Genomic DNA, 14,662 nt, shown 5'->3' with positions numbered 1-14,662 from the left:
GCCCATGATGGGCATGATGAGGCCCCCCCGCCCCTGCCTTCAACACGCCCTCGGCCCCCCCCACCGAGCCCCCGCTCTTCAGCAAGAAGAAGAAGACCATCCGCCTGTTCTGGAGCGAGGTGGGCCCTTTGGGATGCTTCCTAGTGCTGCTTATAGCTCTATAGTGCTGCTTATAGTTCTATAGTGCTGCTTATAGCTCTATAGTGCTGCTTATAGCTCTATAGTGCTGCTTATAGCTCTATAGTGCTGCTTATAGCTCTATAGTGCTGCTTATAGTTCTATAGTGCTGCTTATAGATCTATAGTGCTGCTTATAGTTCTATAGTGCTGCTTATAGCTCTATAGTGCTGCTTATAGCTCTATAGTGCTGCTTATAGCTCTAAAGTGCTGCTTATAGTTCTATAGTGCTGCTTATAGTTCTATAGTGCTGCTTATAGTTCTATAGTGCTGTTTATAGCTCTATAGTGCTGTTTATAGTTCTATAGTGCTGCTTATAGCTCTATAGTGCTGCTTATAGTTCTATAGTGCTGCTTATAGTTCTATAGTGCTGCTTATAGTTCTATAGTGCTGCTTATAGCTCTATAGTGCTGCTTATAGTTCTATAGTGCTGTTTATAGCTCTATAGTGCTGCTTATAGTTCTATAGTGCTGCTTATAGCTCTATAGTGCTGCTTATAGCTCTATAGTGCTGCTTATAGCTCTATAGTGCTGCTTATAGCTCTATAGTGCTGCTTATAGCTCTAAAGTGCTGCTTATAGTTCTATAGTGCTGCTTATAGTTCTATAGTGCTGCTTATAGTTCTATAGTGCTGTTTATAGCTCTATAGTGCTGTTTATAGTTCTATAGTGCTGCTTATAGCTCTATAGTGCTGCTTATAGTTCTATAGTGCTGCTTATAGTTCTATAGTGCTGCTTATAGTTCTATAGTGCTGCTTATAGCTCTATAGTGCTGCTTATAGTTCTATAGTGCTGTTTATAGCTCTATAGTGCTGCTTATAGCTCTATAGTGCTGCTTATAGCTCTATAGTGCTGCTTATAGTTCTATAGTGCTGCTTATAGTTCTATAGTGCTGCTTATAGCTCTATAGTGCTGCTTATAGCTCTATAGTGCTGCTTATAGTTCTATAGTGCTGCTTATAGCTCTATAGTGCTGCTTATAGTTCTATAGTGCTGCTTATAGATCTATAGTGCTGCTTATAGTTATATAGTGCTGCTTATAGTTCTATAGTGCTGCTTATAGCTCTATAGTGCTGCTTATAGCTCTATAGTGCTGCTTATAGCTCTATAGTGTTGCTTATAGCTCTATAGTGCTGCTTATAGCTCTATAGTACTGCTTATAGTTCTATAGTGCTGCTTATAGCTCTATAGTGCTGCTTATAGCTCTAAAGTGCTGCTTATAGTTCTATAGTGCTGCTTATAGTTCTATAGTGCTGCTTATAGTTCTATAGTGCTGTTTATAGCTCTATAGTGCTGTTTATAGTTCTATAGTGCTGCTTATAGCTCTATAGTGCTGCTTATAATTCTATAGTGCTGCTTATAGTTCTATAGTGCTGCTTATAGCTCTATAGTGCTGCTTATAGTTCTATAGTGCTGTTTATAGCTCTATAGTGCTGCTTATAGTTCTATAGTGCTGCTTATAGCTCTATAGTGCTGCTTATAGTTCTATAGTGCTGTTTATAGTTCTATAGTGCTGCTTATAGTTCTATAGTGCTGTTTATAGCTGTATAGTGCTGTTTATAGTTCTATAGTGCTGCTTATAGCTCTATAGTGCTGCTTATAGCTCTATAGTGCTGCTTATAGTTCTATAGTGCTGCTTATAGTTCTATAGTGGTTTATAGCTCTATAGTGCTGTTTATAGCTCTATAGTGCTGTTTATAGTTCTATAGTGCTGTTTATAGCTCTATAGTGCTGCTTATAGCTCTATAGTGCTGCTTATAGCTCTATAGTGCTGCTTATAGTTCTATAGTGCTGCTTATAGTTATATAGTGATGTTCATAGCTCTATTGTAGTGCTGTTCATAGCTCTATAGTAGTGCTGTTCATAGCTCTATAGTAGTGCTGTTCATAGCTCTATAGTAGTGCTGTTTATAGCTCTATAGTAGTGCTGTTTATAGCTCTATAGTAGTGCTGTTTATAGCTCTTTAGTAGTGCTGCTTATAGTTCTATGTTGCTGCTTATAGATCTAGAGTGCTCTTTATAATTCTATAGTTCTATAGGGCTGTTTATAGCACACTGGTACTGTTTATAGTTGTATAGTACTGTTGTGAGGGTCTATAGTACTGTTCATAGTACTATAGTAGTGTTCATAGTTCTATAGTACTGTTCATAGTACATTAGTACTTTTCATAGTTATATAGTTCTGTTTATAGTTCTATAGTACTGTTCATAGTGCTGCATTCAAGTCCTGGTAATAGTTAATAGTTTTACCTGGAAGTTAAGCGTGAAGTACACGCTAAAGTTAATTATTTATTTTTCTTTCTTCTTGTTTTCTTTCATTTGTATTAGATTATTACCGTCAACGTAACTCATCAGTGGGTACTGGCAAATGCTCGGTAGTTGTTGTTGTTGTTGTTCTGGTTCCACGATTTAGACTTCTCTGTTTTGTTGGCTTTATTGGTCTTGGTCTCCAGGGTTATGCGTTGGGAACTCAATGTTTTTGGGGTTTCATTGGTATTCGGCGAACACATCAAAGAAGCGTCCCGGTTTGCTGAATGTGTTCCACCTGGTTGTGGTTGTGAACAGGTGCGGCCGTCTGAGTACCAGTACCAGGACTACAGCCGCAGCGGAGACTCCCTCTGGTCCAAACTGGAGCCCGTCAAAGTGGACACGGCCAAACTGGAGCACCTGTTTGAGACCAAATCCAAGGAGATCGCCGTGACCAAGGTAAAGGGAGCGACGGTCCATGTGTAGAACATGCTGGGTTCACTTTGGGGTTCACACTCACAGATTTGTTTGTGACGCTAGCAAGATTCTAGAATGTGTGGCTAACGGCCACACATTCATTTTCTCGTATTTGAGGCGTGGTTTACGATTGCCCGGAGCCGTTTATTTGGCGCTACGAATGTCTATGATATGAGTCTGTACGTAGCTCATAGCCAATCATATCAATTATACCAGATGGCGTATTTAGAGCGACAGAAATTCGATAAGGAAGAAGACGATGTGTGTGTCGAATAGACGTCGTCATCGTCTTGCTGTCCCTCCCCGTTCTGTGATTGGTTCCCTATCTCAGGCGAAATTCGGATTCCATGGAATCCAGGCTGCCTAGCAGCGCAAAATTAAATTGTGCGCAAGGCAGCATGGGTATACCCAGGCTAGCAAGATGCGGCCAAAACCTAGAATAAACCATCTATGTTGTTTAGCTTCACTGTCTGGCAAAACCTCACCTCCTCCACACAAAAAATGATGTGTAACTCTTTCGACACATTTGTTAAATTTGGTGAGACATGCAGGATTTATTATACTGAATCCCCGTGGTTTGTGTGGTTGGTGATTATTGACACCTAGATGATCCTGCACAGCGAAACAGAAGTCAGTCCTCCCCCGGCCCCCAGCAGCGGTCGTAGTAGTGAGGTCTGTGTGGTTTTGTAGGGGCTTATGTGTTCTCCGCCGTTCTAACCGGAGCAGAGTAAAGTAGAGCGGCCCAGCCCCGGCTCTTAAACTCTTTAAGTCCCACATGGCCTATAAATGGTAAAAGTATGTTTCACAAAGACAGGCAGCTCGAACCAGGCCCCTCGCATTTCAGCCACGCACACACACTCACACACTCAAACACACCCACGCACACACACACACACACACACTCACACTCACACTCACACTCACACTCTCACACTCACCCACACCCACGTGCGCACACACACACACACACACACACGCACGCACGCACGCACGCACGCACGCACGCACGCACGCACGCGCACACACACACACATAAACACCATACACACACACATGCCACTAACTGCACCAATTATCAATTCACCTGCACCCCCCGTCCCCTGAATGCGGCCGGGTGGTCCGCACCTGGGTGTCAACGGAGATCAGCTAATATTGTTCTTCAAGGGTGGGAATGGAAAGGTAGCTATGGTTGGGGGGTACCCTTATGGGCTACCCTAGTTCAGTGTTTCTCTGTCCCCAAAAGCCGGGAATATGCTCTTATGTATGCCACTGGAAACGGAAATAAAAAAAAAGCCAGGTCTTTGTTCCTTACAATTGTTACGGGTACACTACGAAACAAGTTCTCTTCAATGGACAGCAGATGGACATCAAACTCACAGACAAAAACATATGTTCAATATGTATTTCAATGTTTTGATTCAGCTTACGATTATAAGCACTCATATGGTAATAGTTATGGTTATGTAAGAATGGAATAATGGAACTACATGTGGCGTGTCCTCTAGCGAGCGCAAGCTAGTTCTTAACACCTGCTCTGATGTTACTCGCTGTGTTCTCTCCCGCTTCTAGTGTTACTTTCAGAGTTTTATGAAGTCGTTATTCACGTGACTCAAGTATCTACACACTGGGCTCCTATATATATGACACATATGTTTCATAGCTCTTGAAGCTATGGCGATAAAATCAAGTGAATGAAAGGGAAGCCGAGCTAGGCTAACTCCTTTACCACAGCTGCTTTCCATTTAGCTTCAGGGGGAGATCCCACTAAGCCTATAATAGTCTATAAAGGGAGACGCAGATAGAGACATTGACCCTTTCTGTGTGTGTGTGTGTGTGTGTGTGTGTGTGTGTGTGTGTGTGTGTGTGTGTGTGTGTGTGTGTGTGTGTGTGTGTGTGTGTGTGTGTGTGTGTGTGTGTGTGTGACTACAGAAAACGGCGGCGGACGGCAAGCGGCAGGAGGTCATAGTGCTGGACTCCAAGAGGAGCAACGCCATCAACATCGGCATGACAGTACTGCCCCCCCCACGCACCATCAAGACCGCCATCGTCAACTTTGACGAGTACGCGCTCAACAAGGAGGGCATAGAGGTAGGCACTGCTGTGATCAACCCTGCCCAGTTTTTAACAGTTTTTATTGACCCATTTTGGTTATTTTATTGCTAATCCTGGTTTATCTAACTATCTTTTTTTTCTGCGTTGTTTAATTTTGTCCTCTGCTGAATTCTCTGCACTTTGCAAAGCTTGTTCTTAAACAGTGCTTTGAAACTTAAGTGTATTATTACTTTGACCAACACTACTACTACACTACCATACTATTACTACTACTACTACAACTAATAACACTACTACCATTACCACTACTACTACAACTAATACCACTACTACCATTACTACTTCTACACCTGCTAATTCTACATTGATATCTGGCTCAACTGGTTGAGCATGCTACATTTCTTAATTACGGTTTGTTTCCCACTTGGGCCCTCCATGTTAACAAAGGATGCACCCAACGTATATACTCTCTCTCTCTCTCCCTCTCTCTCTCTCTCTCTCTCTCTCTCTCTCTCTCTCTCGCTCTCTCTCTCTCTCTCTCTCTCTCTCTCTCTCCCTCTCCCTCTCTCTCTCTCTCTCTCTCTCTCTCTCTCTCTCTCTCTCTCTCTCTCTCCCTCTCCCTCTCCCTCTCCCTCTCCCTCTCCCTCTCTCCCTCTCCCTCCCTCTAGAAAATCCTGACCATGATCCCCACGGAGGAGGAGAAGCAGAGGATCCAGGAGGCCCAGCTGGCCAACCCCGATGTGCCGCTGGGCTCGGCGGAGCAGTTCCTGCTCAGCCTGTCCTCCATCAGCGAGCTGTCGGCGCGCCTGCAGCTCTGGGCCTTCAAGCTGGACTACGAGGCCACCGAGAAGGTGTGTAGCTGGAGGAGGGCCAGAGGGGAGCCCAGGGCTGGAGAAACAATGAATTGCTAAATTGCGGATTCTGGAACAATTTTCAATCCCCCCCCCCGCCAAAAAAAACTTTTTCCAAAACAAATTTTAGATTCAAATTTATTTTTGGGGCAAAAATGCGGATTGGATGAATATTTTACGGGAAATAAAGAACAAACATTTCTGAATTGGAAGAAGATTAAAATCAGTTGTCAACTCGTAAGGAGGGCTGGATGGGTAGCGCCCGAAGTGTTAGACGGCCAGCCAGAAGGTTCTGTGTTCGATTCTGAATATCTGCAGGAATCCGTATGTAAGAGGCCCAACCTCGGCTCCTTCATGGATTTGTATTTCCTTGATTCCAAGCCACACAACAACACTATCATTATATCACAGCATGACATCAAATTACCAAAAGTGCCGCTTTTCTAATGAAGCTTCAGTGTTTCCTGACGCACACACACACACACACACACACACACACACACACACACACACACACACACACACACACACACACACACACACACACACACACACACACACACACACACACACACGAAAGGAATGCACTTAGGGTGGGAGGAAGAGGGGCCGGAGTTCAAAGACGGGGCTGCAGAATGGAAAACATGTCGGCTCTCCTGTAAATTTTACAGTTTTCCGTGTGGCTCTGATCTCCAAACATTCCCCACTCGTCCCGGTGGGACCGGTCGGCTGCAGGAGTGCTTTTAATAGAGAGCAACATACCGAGACAGCTCTGTCTCTAAAGAAACCGGCCACTGTTTAATTTTATATGTATAACATTAGATACCAGGTATTATATTGAATGCAGATGCTTTCACAATATGACGACACTGTCGTCATATTATGAAAAGTTAGAGGCGACCATCATTTAGCGCAGTATTTAAGCCGCTTCATGAAACCGTGCCGATTTATTTTTTTCAAGTTTTTAAGTCATGCAAACCTCAGCCAAATGTAAGCGTTGTTTATCTATAAAGACATCATAAATCATTTGACCATCAGTCAACTGACGAATATGATTTGACAACCCTAACACACACAAACATGCATGTGAACACATAACACACACACACAGACACACACACATGTGAACTCACACAAACACACACACACATAGAGGAGAGCTTCCTTGATAAAAGCTTCAAAGGCTTGTGTAATCAGAAGCAGGTTTTGATAGCAACGGATGACACAATCCTCACACAACCTGAGGTAACCACAGAACACTGGCTGGTGATTCACAGCCCGCCAGAGACCACAGGCCCACCTGTTGTACACTTAGGTCACCATGGGTCTGCAATGAGATGCACATGCTGTTGGTATGTCTCCATTAACTTTTAATGGTGTTTGTGTGTGTATGTGTGTGTAATTGTTTGTGTGTGTGTGTATGTTTATTTGTGTGTGTTTTTGTAAATGTTTGTGTTTGTGTATGCGTGCGTGCGGGTGTGTGTGTGTGTGTGTGTGTGTGTGTGTGTGTGTGTGTGTGTGTGCCTGTGTGTGTGTTTGTGTGTCTGTCCAGGAAGTGGCAGAGCCCCTGCAGGACTTGAAGGAAGGGATGGAGCAGCTGGAGAAGAACAAAACGCTGCGCCACATCCTCTCCACGCTGCTCGCCATCGGGAACTTCCTCAACGGAACCAACGTAAGACCCCCTCCCCGTCCCGATCCCCCCCCCCCCCTCCCCGTCCCGACCCCCCCCCTCCCCCTCGGTCTCCCTCTGATCTTCTCCTTTTCCCGACACACTTACATCAGTTAAAGCTGTAATGAAAGGCCTCCTTCACTGTTTATCTGATGATGTGTGTGTGTGTTTCTTTCGGTGTGTGTTTGTTTTTGTTTGTGTGTCTGCTCGTCTGACTGTGTGTGTGTGTGTGTGTGTGTGTGTGTGTGTGTGTGTGTGTGTGTGTGTGTGTGTGTGTGTGTGTGTGTGTGTGTGTGTGTGTGTGTGTGTGTGTGTTTCGGTGTGTTTGTGTGTGTGTTTTTGTTTGTGTGTGTGCATGTCTGATTGCGTGTGTGTGTGTGTGTGCGTGTGTTTGTGTGTTGGTCTCTTTGTGTGTATGTGTGTTTGGATGTGTGTGTGTGTGTGTGTGTGTGTGTGTGTGTGTGTGTGTGTGTGTGTGTGTGTGTGCGCGCGTGCGTGTCCAGGCGAAGGGCTTTGAGCTGACCTACCTGGAGAAGGTTCCGGAGGTGAAGGACACGGTGCACAAGCAGTCCCTGCTGCACCACGTCTGCTCCGTGGTGGCCGAGAACTTCCCCCAGAGCTCCGACCTCTACTCCGAGATCGGCGCCATCACCCGCTCCGCCAAGGTCAGTCAAAGGTCACTGTATGGCGCCGTGTTCATGGGACTTATGTAAAGGTCAACATTCATCCATGGCACGGTGAGGCGGGATGGAAGTGGTAGACACTGCGTGGTGGTGGTTGAGAGTGAAACACCACTCTATTCCAACAGTGTGTTCACAAGCAGTGTATTACCCCATGTAGATTGACATGTTGGGAACCCTCACCCCCCTCTATTGCAACCTTGGGAATCAAACTCATTCATACTAATAATTAATTGAGTAGAAATAGTCTAGTGTTTACGGTGATTGACGCACAGAATAAAGGTTCTGGATTCAAATGATATTGTCCTCAGTCTACCAGGATGCCTCACCCCTACCCGCTCCATAATGTACAAAAAAGGCACTTCAAGTCTCTTAGGACGGATGCACGTTTTGGCTTAATCCACTAGAGTGAATCGCCATTAAAGCAATCCGATCAAACCTTAATCGTGACCCCCAGCATGGGATATCTTCTAGGATTTGACCCTCCCTCCCTCCCCCTCTCCCCCCAGGTGGACTTCGACCAGCTGCAGGAGACCCTGACCCAGATGGAGCGCCGCTGCAAAGCCTCCTGGGACCACCTGAAGGTGATCGCCAAGCACGAGATGAAGGCCCAGCTCAAGCAGAAGATGTCGGACTTCCTCAAGGACTGCGCCGAGCGCATCATCATCCTGAAGATCGTCCACCGCCGGATCATCAACAGGTAGAGCCCCCGTCCCCACGCCGACCACACCGCCATGGGTCGAGCCGAGCCACACGTACAACGGGAAAACTGGAAAACATCCCTTCTAGATCTACCCTATTTTCGGGGGTAAATAAAGTTCTGTTTTGACTACGACATTCTGTGAGTAGTTAGTCATCTTCCCACAGTGGTCCTTTTAAAACGGTCTTTAAGCTACACTAAATGATCCTTTTAAAATGTGCTTATGTTGCAGATTAGTAATAGCTAAGAATAGGGCTTCAAAGTGGGATATGAAGCAATGAGGCTAGAGGTTAATATCAGTCAAGTTACTTTTACCTTGACCGTTTACTCTCCATGAAATAGTAAAGGCAACTTGTTAAACCCGGAGTTTGAGTGTTTGTGTGTGTGTGTGTGTGTGTGTGTGTTCTTGTTTTTTTGTTTTCCGGCGTTTTTCTCGGTTGCACATTCCGTCCGTCCGTGGCGTGCGCGATGCGTCTCCCGTTAGCGTAGCGTCTGCCGCCGTGGAGGTTGTGGCGAGGGAAGAAGGGATGACTTCCCCTTCCTCCACAACATCTCAGGCACGCCTCATTACCGCCGGATTCCAGTGGGATCACATTGATGAGACGGCCTCACATGTAGCGCATCGGGGTGGTTTTAATGGGAGAATAAATGTGCTAAAGAACAGTGGTTTGGTCTCCCCGCGGGAAACTAAAGAGAACAATTCTGTTTACCACTTCCAGAGAAAATCCCTTCCTGTCAAAACACACGGATACTCCACTCAGCCCTGGGGAGTCAGCCCCCTCTCCATGGATTTCTGTTAGATTTACACTTCAATCATTTAGTCGAGGCTTCTACCCCAAAGGGACCCATGGAGGGAGTCTCTCAAAGTGCGGCCGGGAACAATTGAAGCATTTCATTCAAATTGAATAGTTTTCGAGGACTGGACTGGAGTGTTGAGGAGTCATTGGAATAAGGCATGACAGGTTGAAGCTGCTGTATAGAGGGAAACCGAAAGGAGCAAAAGAGAGCCCGATTCTTTTGAATAAACAAAGCAACAAAGCACCCTGTCCATCCCTGCTCCTTTCCTTCTTACGTATCCCCGCCGTTGAGAACTATTGCATTCACACTCCTGTGGTGGAGCTAATTAGGCTGTGCACGTGCTTGACAATCATAAATAAAAAGAAACAAAATAAATATACTGTTTCATTGCCTCATAAAGAGGATGTAAAATACATTCTCACAGAGCGTTTGCCCCACCAACAGCTGACGGACGTCTGCGGCATTCCTCACAAATTACACTCAAACGAAGACGAGGGGCTCTTAAAGCTCACCTACAGCGCCTAATAAAAAAGCTGTTGTTCTCTTCTCTCGCTCCACACCTCAGGTTCCACGCCTTCCTGCTGTTCCTGGGCCACCCGGCCTACAGCGTGCGTGAGATCAGCGTGCACCGCTTCAGCAAGATCCTCAGCGAGTTCGCGCTGGAGTACCGGACCACGCGCGACCGCGTGCTGCAGCAGAAGCAGAAGCGCGCCGACCACCGCGAGCGCAACAAGACGCGCGGGAAGATGATCGTGGACGTCAACGCGCCGGTGAGTTCGGTCACGTGATCCGGAGAGGGGAGGAGTGGGGGGGCGGGGTTTGGGCGAGGGGGGGGTCGGGCGAGTGACCGTGAGAGACGACATTTGGGTCTTGGGTTTGAAAGCCCAGGCATGGCAGGGTACCTTTAAGCAAAGTGCTGGACTATCTACTTGATCTTTAATGATATGAATCTGACTTCAGTTGGAGTTGCTTTTGATAGAAGCGTGTGCGCTTAGAATTATTGAATAAATAAGTGGTGAAACATGTTCATACATTCACACACACACACTGCACATCCTCATATATTCCGCCCAGGTTCCGTTCTTTACACACTTTACCTTTCTTTGCCTTTTTTCCGTTTCACCATTTCATTTTTCTTGACCATTTTCATCAAAATCTCTGATCTTCATTTCCTGACTCTCTCTTTCCCACGTAGTCTGATGAAGAAGAGGAGGGCGAGGTATCACTTTGTCCACGTGTCAGTGTCTGCATGTGTGTGTGTGTGGGTGTGTGTGACTCTGTGCATCATTGCGTGCATGACACTGACTGCTGTTTCTGCACCTTTCCGATCTTTCACTTAGAAATATGGAATTGGATGTTTAGTGAGGGGTTTCTGATTTGTGGGTCGCGATACATAAGCGGGTCACAGCAGTGGCCAAATGGACCAAATTAAACATTGATGATTGTTTTTTGTTTATAAAATATACATGCATGTCTGTGTAAGTTGTGTTTTGTATCAGTATGTTTGAAGACAAAACAGTTGAGTACTGTATATTACTGCACAACATACATTATGGAAACCTAATTATCCCACTGTTGAGTTGATAATCAAAATGCATTACTGCACAACACATATTTTATATTAATATAAATAAATATAAAAAAATATTCTGCAGAAAACCCCTGCTCTAGGCGATACAAACAAATTCCTGCTGCTTTTAAAATATATATTTGTAAATAAAAATAAATAAACAAACCTAACTGAATCCTCTTCCATCCTTTCCCAGGGCGGTCGCTACGGCTCAGGCGGGCTGAGCAACAGCAGCAGCGCCCCTAGTGGCCACCTGGAGAGCGAGCAGCCCCAGGGCCTGGGCCACGCTGAGGACGCGGCCGAGCACGAGAGCATGAAGGCGGTGCTGAGAGCCAGCCTGGGAGGAGGAGGAGGAGGAGGAGCAGGAGGAGGAGGAGCAGGAGGAGAAGGGGAGCGAGAGGTCCCCTTGCTAGCAGGGCTACGGCGGACACGCTCACGCCCCGGTCGTGGAGGTCAGCAAACAGTCTGTACAATTGAGAAAGGTTACCCTGAGCTGGCCATCCGTAGCCTGGTGACCCATGGTGTGGTGATGTAGGGTCAAGGTGTTTACCTCCTACCTGTCTCTATACCTGCTCAATACTGACATGGGTTTAAAAGTAGATTTTAGTGGCTTTTGAGCCGGGTCAGCTAAAAATTACAAATGCTGTTAAAGTCTAGGTTTCCCCCATTACTTAACTGTACTGGCTGGCTGGCTGTTACAAACCAAGTTTTACCTCCCCAAATATTTAACAATCAAACGATGGAGAGCACTCCTGCCATGGTCTCCTAATCTGTTGCGTTCTGTGGTCCAATCAGGTCGCATTGTGCAAGCGTGGACGCCGCCTGCCCCCGAGGACTCCCCGGCGTGCGGCGACGACGCGGCCGATGAGATCATGGAGCGCATCGTGAGGTCGGCCACCCAGGGGCCCGGCACCAGGACCCAGCCCCGCGAGAGGAGGAGGTCACGGGCCAACCGCAAGTCCCGTACGTTTGGACACTAAATGGATGGTTATCAATGTCTAGTCCACAACTGTCATTTCTTTGGACCAAAAGCCTTTTTGTCTCGTTGTTTTGATTCTTTCCTTCATTTTCTTCTATGTCATCTCTTCTCCTTTCCTCTGTTCTTCATTTTTCACTTCTTCCTTCCCCTCCGTTCTTCTTTCCTCTTCTCTTTCTCCCCTCCTCTCTACCACACTTCTCTCCCCTCGTTACCTCTTCACTTCCTCCCCTTCTCTCCCCTTCCCTCACTTCTCTGATCTGCTCCACTCGTCCCTTCCCGACGTATCTCCCCGTCCTCCTCTTGCCTTCCCCACTCCTCCCCTGTGTTCGCATCCCCTCTGTCTCTCGTCTCATTCCTCTCCGTTCTCCTTCTCCACAGTGAGGCGCACCCTGAAGACAGGACTCACCCCAGAGGAGGCCCTGGCTTTGGGGCTGTGCGACTCCCCGGAACTGCAGTGACGTGACCTCCAGGCTGCAAGACAAGCCAGGCTCAGCCCGGACCTAACATCTCTCGCACCGTCGCCTTCCCCCTCCCTCCGCTCCCCTGCCCTCCCCTGTTTTGGTTTGTTCCGTTTTTGTTGTGTTGTGCTCCGCTTAGCCAATCAGCAACACCGTAGCTCCCCGCCGCTAGCGAATCACGCGCTTGTTCAAGGTGTGTGACTGACAAGGCAACAATTGCATTTTGCTACAGGGGTTGGTCCTCCTGGAAGGGAGTAAGGAACCACTTAGCACAGTGAAGAAGGGACGCAGTGTAATTGAAAAGCACAAGGTTGTGTCTAATGATGGGAGACAGACTGAAATACAAACACGTTTAAGCCCTGTTGAATGGCGTCGCAAAGAGATGACAGCCGACACAATGTAAACCTGCAACTCGGATACTCGTCGCCGTTCAGTCTACTTAACGCTGTGAACTAAGGTCATGAAGACTGGTATTATTATGGGATTGATCCAGAAGAAACAGACACTTTACTATCTAGTAGTTCTGACTGCCCCAGCTGGACGTCAACACCGACACAACACAGCAACGCTTTTGCTAAGAACCTATAGTGCGTGTTTATGGGTGTGTCTGTTGCGCGTGTTTGTGTGTGTGTGGGCAAAATGCAGCTTTTGTTTGGTCATGCCAGGCAATCTGGGGCAGAGGTTAGGACAGTGAGGTTTAGGTGGAATCAAACTCACGTGTGCCTTTGATTTCTAAAAGGACAACAGAATACCTGTTTGACCACTCTCTCTCTCTCTCTCTCTCTCCCTCACTCCCTTTCTCTCTCTTACATTTTCTCAGTCACTTTCTCACTGTGTTTTTATATCCGGCTACTTTTCAACGTCTCACATGAACATTTTATGGTTTAGCTAAGTAAATATATAGCTATTCTAAAGGTTTTATCCTTTTTTGTTTGTCCGAAGATGAAGATCCTTTTTATTTTCTAATTTATTATAAATGAAAACGGAGAGTCACCAGGTTACCACAAGACGTGACATCTTGCACCTTACGTTGCTTTTAAAGCGCAAGCTTTATCTAAATAAATTATACAGATAGAAGGACTACATTTTTATCTCAGCGAAACTGTTTATAAAGTGTAAAAAAAGAGAAGAAAATAGAAAGAGTTTTAAATTGTAAAATAACGGTATTTTGAAGGACAGAGAACGCCGTATGTGTACATGCCCTCCTCGGCTGCTTAGTACCACCGCGTACTGTTGTGTGCATGTGTAGTGTTATTTTGTATGGTTTTGTATTTTCTTTTCTGTAGAAACTTGTATAGCCTGACAGTGAAGGGTTCACTAAATAACCTAATCACGTGAATTTATAATTTTGAGAAAAAGTGCAAACACACAAAACAATATAAACTACAAACAGACAGCACGGCCACAGCTGACATGAATTGTTTTGACCTTTTTGGTTTGGAGAGTTTATATGGACTTTATGAATGTGTGTTGTCGGTACGCTCAGCCAGCCTTGTGCATGCTGTTGAAGTGACCTGTTAAAACTCCCACTCTGCTGCCAGAACAGAAAGGCAAACGGCAGTATCACTTGAAGAAATGTCACTTTTACAAATGGGTAAGGTAAACACGCAAGACCCATGGTTACACACACACACACACACACACACACACACACACACTTGAAACGCTGTAGAAACATTCTGCAATAATAAAAAAGTATCTACAATATTGTCTGATTCTGAAGCACTTTTTTGGGTTGAGGTGTGTGATCGTTAACGTAACTGGGAGGCCAGTTTTACCCAAAGAACCCTAAAGATGAATTTCTTATATTTACTCAAAAATAACTACTTTTGAGAACATGATAACATGACCCATGGTATTATGTTCTTAGTTTAGTTACAAATAAGTTACAAATAAATAAGATTAAAAGGTAAATAGTTGGAGCAGAAGACGCTGAAAACCTTACACTCAAATGTGAGGCAAATTACAAGTAAAGGATGTCTTCATGGTCCAACACGAACGGAATGGGT

The 14,662-nt window shown here is 45.7% G+C and overlaps 1 protein-coding gene across 1 annotated transcript in view; it reads left to right on the top strand.

The window, feature by feature from the left end:
- LOC130376257 (FH1/FH2 domain-containing protein 3-like) overlaps window positions 1-14,278 on the top strand; it is a 14,639-nt gene extending 361 nt beyond the window's left edge. The window contains exons 2-13 of the mRNA XM_056583479.1: window positions 22-119; window positions 2,738-2,878; window positions 4,826-4,984; window positions 5,617-5,799; window positions 7,352-7,471; window positions 7,972-8,133; window positions 8,658-8,848; window positions 10,212-10,416; window positions 10,842-10,865; window positions 11,413-11,668; window positions 12,012-12,179; window positions 12,574-14,278. Of these exons, the coding sequence (XP_056439454.1) occupies window positions 22-119; window positions 2,738-2,878; window positions 4,826-4,984; window positions 5,617-5,799; window positions 7,352-7,471; window positions 7,972-8,133; window positions 8,658-8,848; window positions 10,212-10,416; window positions 10,842-10,865; window positions 11,413-11,668; window positions 12,012-12,179; window positions 12,574-12,653 (1,787 nt within the window). The 3' untranslated portion in view covers window positions 12,654-14,278. The remainder of the gene's footprint in view (window positions 1-21; window positions 120-2,737; window positions 2,879-4,825; window positions 4,985-5,616; window positions 5,800-7,351; window positions 7,472-7,971; window positions 8,134-8,657; window positions 8,849-10,211; window positions 10,417-10,841; window positions 10,866-11,412; window positions 11,669-12,011; window positions 12,180-12,573) is intronic.
- The last annotated feature ends 384 nt before the right edge of the window (window positions 14,279-14,662 follow it).

The sequence above is a fragment of the Gadus chalcogrammus genome, chromosome 22 (genome assembly GCF_026213295.1).
Source record: "Gadus chalcogrammus isolate NIFS_2021 chromosome 22, NIFS_Gcha_1.0, whole genome shotgun sequence".
In the NCBI taxonomy this organism is placed as follows: domain Eukaryota; kingdom Metazoa; phylum Chordata; class Actinopteri; order Gadiformes; family Gadidae; genus Gadus; species Gadus chalcogrammus.
This window is presented reverse-complemented; position numbering and strand designations above follow the sequence as displayed.